At 36.5% G+C, this 10,841-nt stretch overlaps 1 protein-coding gene across 1 annotated transcript; it reads right to left on the bottom strand.

The window, feature by feature from the left end:
- Positions 1-5,803: 5,803 nt before the first annotated feature.
- LOC141552832 (uncharacterized) lies at positions 5,804-10,281 on the bottom strand. The gene is made up of 3 exons (XM_074284795.1): positions 8,060-10,281; positions 6,345-7,194; positions 5,804-5,872 (listed from the first exon to the last, which is right to left on the bottom strand). The coding sequence occupies exons 1-3, from the start codon at positions 8,179-8,181 to the stop codon at positions 5,804-5,806; spliced, it is 1,041 nt and encodes a 346-aa protein (XP_074140896.1). The 5' UTR covers positions 8,182-10,281.
- Positions 10,282-10,841: the final 560 nt, after the last annotated feature.

Here is a 10,841-nt window from a genome sequence, read left to right as displayed (position 1 = left end):
TGAATTTATAGAAGGCAAACAAATTCATAACCAGAATAATTCTGACAAAATCATGGCAAGAATCGTTCTGATGAATTATTGATATAAATTTCTTCATTCACTGTTTAAAGGAATTCTAATTATTATCAAAGAAAATGAAAGAAAGAAAGACATTGAAGCTTGTGCTATGCTTCTGAAAACAAAATACACAAAAAGAATTCATGTAAACCAAGCTTCTTTTAGTGTTTTATGAAAATTCTTAGAATTGCCCTTTTTGCAAAAGCATATAGAACAAATATAGATCAGTGAAAACTAAGTTCTGTGACAGAAGGAAAAAAATATAGTGACAAATAGATTTCTTAGAATAATTGTAGTATCCCAAACAGGGTAAGATACCTAAAATTCCCTATTATTTTTTCAGTATATGGAAAGTAGATATCAGAGCATTCTGGGAAGGTGGCAGAGTAGGTCATAAGTTTCCAAGCTCTCCAGATTTCCCACACAAAGAGAAATTGCCAACACAGAACAGCAAAGAAAAAAAAAAAAAAAAAAAAAAAAGGAGGGAGGGAAATCAATTATCCTTCTAAGACATCTTAAGAGGACCTTTGAAATGACTCCTGAAGCTAAGGTTGGTCTCAGTGAAAGAAATGTAAACACTTTTAGGTTGCAGTTAGGTTGTTGGAAAATTTGATTTAAAAAACTTGTCTCACCAACATCTCTTTTCTTAATAGCTTGATAATACTTGATAATTGGGATTCTAATAAGTGAAACAAAATGCAAATACTACTCAACAGACTAAAGATAAACTTTGAACTCAGGACTGGAAAGAATGTCCACAAGGAGACTAAAAGCTTTTGGGAGAAGGGTGCTTGAGATAATGGCATAATAAATTTTACACTGATGCTTATCTCAACTATTTACATTTCTAGGTAATCAAGATTTGGGGCTTAAGGGATTTAATTATTTACATCATAGTAGATTTTGTTAGGCTATAAGAATTTTAATAAAGTGTATTTTGTATCAAATTTATAAGCATTTAAGGTACATATATATATATATATATATATATATATATTCGTGGTCCTGAGCAATAAAAATTAAAGAGTTCTAACTGAATTCTTTAGCCTGGCCTCCTGATTATCACACTCTTCATCTCACTACAGGAGCTGGACTCCAACAGAAACAATTATAAGGAGTAAATTTGCCCAATTACTTGTCAATAAATTTAAGAATTTAAATGAAATGAAAGAAAATTTGCAAAAATATAAATTGCATAAATTAAAAAGAGAAAATACAATATCTAAATAGATCTATATTTATTTATTTATAAAATAAAGTTTTTTTTTTTTGTTTGTTTGTTTGTTTGTTTTTTTACAAAACATATACATGACTAATTTTCAACATTGACCCTTGGAAAGCATTCTGTTCCAAATTATCCCCTCCTTCCCCATACCCCCTCCCCTAGATGGCAAGCAATCCAATATATATTAAACATGTTAAAATATATGTTAAGTCCCAAATGTATAAACATATTTATACAATTCTCTTGCTGCACAAGAATAATCACATCAAAAAAAGAAAGTAAATGAGAAAGAAAACAAAATGCAAGCAAACAGCAACAAAAGAGTAAGAATGTTATATTGTGATCCACATTCAGTTCCTATAATCCTCTCTGTGGGGGCAGATGGTTCTCTTCATCACAATATCATTGGAACTGACATCAATCATCTCATTGTTGGAAAGAATCACATTCATCAGAATTGATTGTCATAGGATATTGATGTTGCCATATACAATGATCTCCTGGTTCTGCTCTTTTCACTTAGCATCAGTTCATGTAAGTCATTCCAGGCCTTTCTAAAATCATCCTCCTGATCATTTCTTATGTAATAATAATATTCCATAATATTCATATATCATAACTTATTCAGCCATTCTCCAACTGATGGACATTCACTCAGTTTCCAGTTTCTTGCCACTACAAAAAAGGACTGCCACAAACATTTTTGTACACATGGGTCCTTTTCCTTGCTTTAAGATCTCTTTGGGATACAGGCCCATTAGAAACACTGCTGGGTCAAAGGTATGCACAGTTTGATAACTTTTTGAACATAGTTCCAAATTGCTCTCTAGAATGGCTGGATCTGTTTACAACTCCACCAACAATGTATTAGTGTCCCAGTTTTCCCACATCCTCTTCAACATTCGTCCTTGTCTTTTCCTGTCATCTTAGCCAATCTAAGAGGCATGTAGTGGTATCTCAGAGTTGTCTTAATTTGCATTTCTCTGAACAATAGTGACTTAAAGCACCTTTTCATATAATTAGAAATAGTTTTAATTTCTTCATCTGAAAATTGTAAATAGATCTATTATAGAAAAAGAAACTGGGATCAAGTGGAATTTATACCAAGAATGCAGGGATATTTTGACATAAAGAAAAGTATTAACATAGATGGGTATACCAATAATAAAAGTTAATAAAAATATGATTATATAAATAAATATAGAAAAAGTCTTAGATGAGGTTCAATATTCATTTTTATTAAAATATTTGAAAATATGAGTATAAATGTACTTTCCCCAATATTGTTGAAAAGATTTTATCTAATATCATCAGCAAGCATTATTAGAAATAGGGCTAAATTTTTGTAGTAAGATTAAATGTGAAACAATGTTGCCCACTGTATCCCACATTATTCAAGATTGTATTGGAAATCTTAGCAATGGCAATATATGAGAAAAGAAATTGAAGGAATCAGAATAGGGAATAAGGTAATAAAATGATATCTTTTTTTCCCCCCAGAACTTTTCTTTTTCTCTTTCTTTCTTTCTTTCTTTCTTTCTTTCTTTCTTTCTTTCTTTCTTTCTTTCTTTCTTTCTTTCTTTCTTTCTTTCTTTCTTTCTTTCTTTCTTTCTTTCTTTCTTTCTTTCTTTCTTTCTTTCTTTCTTTCTTTTTTTATTATAGCTTTTTATTTACAAGTCATATGCATGGGTAATTTTACATCATTGACAATTGCCAAACCTTTTGTTCCAATTTTTCCCCTCCTTCTCCCTACTCCCTCCCCCAGATGGCAGGTTGACCAATACATGTTAAATATGTTAAAGTATAAATTAAATACTACATTAGTATACATGTCCAAGTAGTTATTCTCCTGTAAAACAATATCTTTTTAAAGAATATATGAATATGTACTTGGAAAATTCCAAAGAGTTTCATTAATTTGGTAAAAAATATTTATTTGGAAAGCAGTGTGACAGAAATTAGACATATCCATAGACCAGTATCTTACACCATTTGGCAAGATAAGTCAACAATAGTTACATGACCTAGACATAAAGAGAGATTTTATAAGAAAATTAGCACAAGTAACATGTTATTTATCAGATTTAAGCATAGGTGAACAATTTGTGAATAAACAAGAGTAAGAAAACAAAGTTAGGTTTAAAATTGATCATTTTGATAAACCAAAAGATTTTGTATGAATTAAAAATAATCAAGAAAGCAGGAAAAGCAGGAAAGCTGAAAATGGGGGAAAATTTTCATGGACAGTTTATCAAATAAAGTTCTCTTATTTAAAATATATAAAGAATTTTGTCAAATTTGTAAGTATTTAAGTTATTTCCAAATTGATAATAGTGAGAGGATATGAACAGACAGTTTTCTGAAGAAAAAAGCAAAACACTTTATAGTCACATGAAAAAATGATTTAAATCATTATTGATTAGAGAAATGCAAATTAAAACAACCTTGAGATATAATTTAACACCAGATTGGCTAAAATGATAGAAGGGGAAAATGAGAAATGTTGAAGGGGATATGGAAAAATTAGTACATTAATAACTGTTGGTGGAATCATACTTTTCTTGTTGTGGGTCTGCTTCCCTGCAGCTTCACTGGAAACTGAAAGTTTCTTATTGCGCGCCTCACGCTATCACCAGCCTTCGGACGTCTCCGCCCCGCTCCGGAGACAGGAGCGGGGAATAAGCAAACAGAGAGCCAACGTGTAGCAGAACTGGTCTTTATTGTCTGCACCCAAAATGTCTCTCCGAGCTGCCGCTGGCTATTCCTCTTATAGAGGTTGTCGGACCCTCCCTGAAACCTCCCATCGTGGGGCGGGGCCAGCTCCCTTATCAATGCCTAGTCGGGTTTCTCCTTTTATGGCCAGGTGACTCATAGCTCTACACATCCACCGACACGTAGCTCTATTAATCAACCCGGAGCAACATTCTGGAGTTGACTGACATTAGGGCGGCTCCCTTCCGCACAGAGAAGATCGGTTCTAGGCCCTTTACAATTCCCCTTTTTGTTTAATAAGAGGGTGGTCTAATACAGCCATCACAACTCGGAAGGACATAAATGGGGGTAGAGCACCAGGAATATCAATTATGAAAATATCAAAATGGAAAATATTCAGAGCACCAGAAATCGAAACACAAATAGATAATATCGAAATACATATACAACATTAGGCTCATTGATCAAGGGTTGGTTACAAATCTCCTTTGGCATTTAAGACGTTAGATGCCTTCAGTTCTGTCAGAGACCGACGTAGTGCAAAAAGTATGGCTCGAATTATCAAAGGCAAAAAACACAACATAAACAGTACAAGGACGAGGGTAACACACCCGAGAATTAACCAGTGAATTACATTGTGATAGTCAAGCCCATTCAACCATGCCATCAACGAGGAGGTCGATTCCTCCCATTGCTTATTGAAATCAATTGTCACATTCTCCAATCCATTTATAATTTTGTCAAGGGCCATTAATTCATTTTGTAAAGACGTTTGCATAGAAGCATTACGTAAAAGACGTTCAAGATATGCATAATCAGAGGAATTATATAACACAGGTAATATACGAGGCACAATATAAAAAGCTACAAGTAAGTTTCACATATTGGGACAACAAAGCTTGTTGTTTCACTAACTCCAAGGAAACATATTGCAGTTGAGTTATTTGAGAAATCAGCATAGAGTCTATGGCCTCCTGGTGTCTCCAGGCCAAGTCATTTTCAGTCATGTACTTCTGCAGCTTCTCCCCACAATAGTTAATTGTGTATTCAGTTCTCTTATCTGGAATTCCTCTGAGATACTCAGAGCCAAGGCCGCCAGTGATAAAAACATACTGCCACCTTCCCGTTTTCCTCTGTGGTGCAGATTTTTCAACAGTCCTTGAAGAACCCCTTCTGCTTTGGTTATCTTATAGTTTGAGTTCAAACATATCAGGAACAATGCATTACCCAGAGTCCACAATTGTCCTTCAAAGCTATAACACAATGTACTATTTGGAAAAACTCCCCCTCTACAAGTGGAATTCTTGTTGCCAAAAACCCGATGCCATTGGGTAAAAGTCAACTCCCTGTCCTGATTATTAGATATATGTAACTGCATTTTTATCCTATTTGTAACTAATCCCACTTTCCACAGATGTGGCTGCAGGACATGATTAGAATAGAATACAGGAGCAATTAGTTGAGAGTGAGAATCGGCATTCCGATCCCAAAACGTCAAGTTCACAGTGCCATCTTGCAAAAATATGCTTTTCCTCATTAGTCCTGTACTGTATTCCCTTAATTGTCCAAAAACTACACCCAACTTTGAGTCTATACAACTCGGCAAATCAGTACGTTGCTGTCTCACAGCATTCATTGTATTTTTCCCATGTATTTCCTTCATCTGAACCATCATACTGGTACTTATATTATTTAACTCATCATTACTGTGTAGCAGATGACTTCTATTCAGCCTTTTCATGGTTGCACACCAATCATTCCCTTGTCCCTCAAGAACTATGCACAGTGGCAAGTGGGTTGTCATAAAAGTTAGGCTGTCTTTACTTTGTTTAAACATTTGAGGTTGTCGCTCTGGGTACCCTGGGTGAATGTGTGAGCCTACCAAGAATGAGCCATTACCAGTCAATTTTAAAGGGATACTTTCATGAACCCATGTCATCATTCGTAATTTGGGAAGATTAGGAGTTATAGCCCAATGAGTTGGTGCCTTAGCCGCGTGTAGAGTATACATTGGAATCATACCCTTGCCATCTTGTTTCTTACCCTCCGAAGGAGGGCGTGGGGTGATAGGGGGACTCTTCAATAAAAATATAACCCCGCTGTTAAAGGCTAAGGTCTTTTCCCCAATTTCATTGGTGATAATCGCGTCATAGCAGGATGCCCTCTAGGTATCATTGACTCGCTCAACTGACGCTATCAAACATAATAAAAAGGCTGTACCGTCAAATGACTGAACTCTACCTTTAAAAGGGAAGCAAGTCTGAATCTGATTAACCCTAGAGTGTTTAAAGCAGGTAGTATTTTTCCCTAGTAAACTTCCAAACCTTTCTCCAAAATTCTTTTTCCAAACTCTATGCGGCAGCACCAGCAGTTCGGTAGGATGTTCATGTAGAGGAACATTAATTATAACTGAAATATTCGTAATTGCTAGTGTCAGACCTATCTTCCATAGGTGATTCTGAATATGCCCTTCCACTATGGGTGTTGGTGCAACCAGTACCGGTGCCTCATCTGTCTCCCCATTCCAAAAGCTGATATTAACTTCTGGCAAAAAGGGCCCTTTACGAAACACGCCCGTGGACAAAGGTGAAAATAAAGGCGAGTTCATAACCAGGGTACAAGGGGGAAGGGGACTTTCAACTTTATCTTCTATCTCATGTTCCACGTGGGGAACAGCCAACATTTCAACTATCATCTCGCTAGTCAAGTCATTTAGGTCGCTCGTTTTGAGGGATGATTGCTTAATTCTAAAAGGTTCCAGCATAATGCATGAACTTATCTTTAAGTTATATGTCAGGCATAAAGGGACATCCCGAGTAATGAAAGTGAGCTTCTTAAAATGTTCCTTCCATACTTTTGATTCTTTGTACGCCCCCATCCCTTCCAAAAAGGAAACATTTCCTAACGTGGCTAATGGTATAGGCTGATGATGCCAAGTGACCATTTGAAAACTAGACAAATCTGCAATCATATTTCTCTCCTCACTCTTCACCCCTCCTATCAGGCTACTTAATCCTAACAACATGCATGCAATTTGATTCATTCGCATTTGAGTTTCTCGTCTTCCTTCTCTTCTCTTTGCTCGTTGGGTTCGGTTTTTTCCATTTCTCCTCCTTTCTCCTCTGCCCCGATGGATTCGTCTTCTTTTTCTCGTACCAACCTGGTCCTTCTGATCGGGATCCATCTTTTCTCCTTTTCCCCTGTTGAGACACAAACAAATCCTTTGCCTCTCACAATAACTTTGTAAGGGCCTTTCCAAACGTTATTCTCATCTTTATACATTATCTTTTCCAATCTTAATTCTTTGGAATCATTTTCCGATTTTTCTGTCATTGATTTTCTTTCTGGTTTATTACCTATGGTATTTTCAACTAAAGCCTTCATGGCCGGGGTTAATCCCTCATCGTCAAATTTCAAAAAATTGATAGTGAAGAGAGCTTTATCAATATCTTGTTGAGTTATTTTCTTGCATCCCATTCCCCCTTTTTGTTTAATGAGCATAGTTTTTAAGGTTCTGTTCATTCTAGTTAATTTTCTTATCATGTCTATAGACAAAGAAGGATTTTTGCCAAAAATTTATATAAGGGTTTGGCACATACATCTGTGCAGGTGCGGGGTACGGAAGGGCTTCACTAGTTGACTCGTTCCGTATCGTCTGTATCTTGACAGTTCTTTATTAATTGTCTATGCCCAGAGAGGGAGCCACTCTTCTCTGGAGCACAAACATCTCTAGGAATGGCTAGTTCCTAGCATCTAGTGTCAAAAATATACAGAGTTCATGGAACGGTCAAGTTCCCATAATTTGGAAGCTGAGGCCTGTTAGATTTGAGTGAGCTTATAATCCTAATATGAAATTTTTAATTTCTTAATCATTTGGCCTTAAGATCACGAAAATAATAAGAGGACTGAGCTAGTGGGGTGAAATTAGAGTAAATTAATTTCATTTTCCAATACATATGACAATTACACATACATAATTACAAAAAGAACAATAATAATAATATGGGTATGGCTAAACTATTAAAATAAATGGTAGCGCTACCTGATCTAAATAAGAAATCATACCAATGGTGGTTAGTATCCGATGTTACTAAATGAGAGGCCTCGATAAGTTGTCCTGCAGCTATAAGAGTCTGTATTTGATGTTCATTTAATGCGCGCTGATTAGACTCTAATAGTTTCTTCATAACTTAAGATCTGTTTAGGATATCCATATATATGAAGTAAAGCAAAGTAATCAGGTAAGACAAAAGGTAACACATGAAATTGACACATAACAGCCCATATCTTAACTTGGCAATACACAATAGTTCCAGTACACCAAAAAAAAAGTACACATAGCATTTTCAGGTCATTGTTTTTCCATGCTTCTGGTAAATTAAACATATAATCCCACATTGCAACAATCTCTGAGCATTTTCTTTTTGTATCTAGGTATACATATTTTGTAAAGAGCATTTGGTCCACTTAAATAATTTACTAATATTTCCAGTAAAACCCAAACTAGTAATAATACTATCATCAAAAATCTGTAGAAATTGGCCTTGATATTATAATGTATTTTGGTGGAGTAGGATCGTCGTGGGCAACTATTTGAGCATTTACAGTCAAAGCCTGAGAAACAGCTTGTCCAGCACTGCGCAGTCTGCTGGCCAAGATCTCAAGGTCTATTGAATTAACTATACCGAAACCAGTTCCAGCACCACCAAATAAAGTGTCATACCAGGTTCTTTTCTTTCTAACACAATTCATCAGAGGAGGAAAAGTTACATTATTGGTACAAGTTTTAGGAACTCTTATGATTGATGGAGGATGTTTTGTAGGAGGGGGAGGTGTCAGTAATAGATATTTTATCTAATAGTGAGGTTTCAATACCTCTATCAAGATTTTACATGCACAGTTTATCAGTTGCTTTTCAATGTTTGTCTCAGCTTGTTCTCTGCATTCAGTTGGGAAGTCCACACCCTCAGAGTCCACTCTCTTTCCTATGTAGCACTGCTGTATCTGGATCTGGAACAGTCCTTTCCAGCTCAGGGTCAGCTTGTCCTCCTTCCACGTCCTAACCAGGACCCCTTCTCCAAGCTAGAACTCATGCACTGTTGAAACCCTAAGGGAGAAGTCTGAGCAATAAGCCTGTTTAGTTGTAAAGTTTTCAGATGTTAAAGTAAAGGCATAACATATTTCCTTAAAAACAAATCCTTGGTTTCAAATATTGGATATAAGGAAGAATTTTGAATCCCTTTAAATCAGTTTGCTTTCTTCAACCAGAAACAGCTGCAGCTTCCTATTGCTGCTCTAGCCCTGCAAAAATACGTTCCGTCTCACAGTCACCTCTCCGTGACTACCTTTTCCAACAAGTTCCTTCTTTTCCCCACTGATTTCTTCTTGAAATCATTTGCTCCCACTAATAAATCCTTCTTAAATCACCTCTATTCTCCTGTCCCATCTCTCTGTTTCTCTCTTCCCAATGCCTACTTGCTCAAACTTTCTCTGACATACTTTAAACACTTCCAAACCAATAACTCTTCTGACTAGATGCTTCATTTAAACTATTAATTAATTTTGCAAATCAATCTCTCTTGTCCCTTTTCTTTAATCACCTTTTTTTTTAAACTTTAAACTTCAAGATTCATAACCCATAATGATAACAAGTTACCCAATGTTTCAGAAGCAAACCAAATAGTTTTTTTTTGTTGTTTCTTTTGTTTGTTTTTTTTTTTTCTTCTGCCTGAGTGCTTCAAGGCCACTAGTAAGAAGCTTCCCAGGCGGTATTAAGCAGATAAGATTGTAATGCCATTACTCCCCTTTTAGCTTTGAAAATCTGCTTTTCAGAGAAAACTTTCCCACCAGTTTAAAATAGTCAAGTTTTTTTTTTTCTTTTGTTTTACTTACAAATTGGTACAACAGGTTAAAAAGTTTAAAATCACAAACAATTTTTAAGACCAATACATTTTGAACCACTCTGAAAGAATTACTATTCTGAATGAATTTCAATTTCCACAATTCAGCCTGTTATTTTTCTAAGCCTGTAACACAGAGGCTGAATTCTTATCTCTTATGAGCTTGCTAACTTTTAACACAGAACAAAAAATTCAAAGCAGACAAACATACACAGACAGACCAGAGCTCTATTTTTTCTATCCAGGCTCTGCATGCTTTTAAGTTAAGATCCACTCCATTCTTTTTACGGAGTTTATATAGCTATGAAGCATATACTCCTGAATCTGTTGGCTCGATATGGGCTTTAACTATTTTTTGTCCCATGCCTCATCTAACTGCGTCTAAGCAGTCAGGCTATTTGCTTCTTCTTGATTCTAAAAATCAAGGAGCGCGTCTTTTTACTTACCTTTCCTTGTTCCAGCGAATACACTGCCCAGGTCCCTGTTCGGGCGCCACTTGTTGTGGGTCTGCTTCCCTGCAGCTTCACTGGAAACTGAAAGTTTCTTATTGCGCGCCTCACGCTATCACCAGCCTTCGGACGTCTCCGGCCCCGCTCCGGAGACAGGAGCGGGGAATAAGCAAACAGAGAGCCAACGTGTAGCAGAACTGGTCTTTATTGTCTGCACCCAAAATGTCTCTCCGAGCTGCCGCTGGCTATTCCTCTTATAGAGGTTGTCGGACCCTCCCTGAAACCTCCCATCGTGGGCGGGGCCAGCTCCCTTATCAATGCCTAGTCGGGTTTCTCCTTTTATGGCCAGGTGACTCATAGCTCTACACATCCACCGACACGTAGCTCTATTAATCAACCCGGAGCAACATTCTGGAGTTGACTGACATTAGGGCGGCTCCCTTCCGCACAGAGAAGATCGGTTCTAGGCCCTTTACAATTCCCCCTTTTTGTTTAATA

This window comes from Sminthopsis crassicaudata, chromosome 2 (genome assembly GCF_048593235.1).
Source record: "Sminthopsis crassicaudata isolate SCR6 chromosome 2, ASM4859323v1, whole genome shotgun sequence".
Classification (NCBI taxonomy): domain Eukaryota; kingdom Metazoa; phylum Chordata; class Mammalia; order Dasyuromorphia; family Dasyuridae; genus Sminthopsis; species Sminthopsis crassicaudata.
This window is presented reverse-complemented; position numbering and strand designations above follow the sequence as displayed.

Excerpts from the sequence above, each read along its gene's own strand:
- LOC141552832 (XM_074284795.1), bottom strand. The coding sequence starts at position 8,181 with ATGAAGAAACTATTAGAGTCTAATCAGCGCGCATTAAATGAACATCAA. Across the intron at positions 7,195-8,059 it reads TCGGATACTAACCACCATTG|GGGAAAAGGAGAAAAGATGG; the intron begins GTATGATTTCTT and ends GTGTCTCAACAG. Across the intron at positions 5,873-6,344 it reads TGCTGGTGCTGCCGCATAGA|GCTCACACATTCACCCAGGG; the intron begins GTTTGGAAAAAG and ends CATTCTTGGTAG.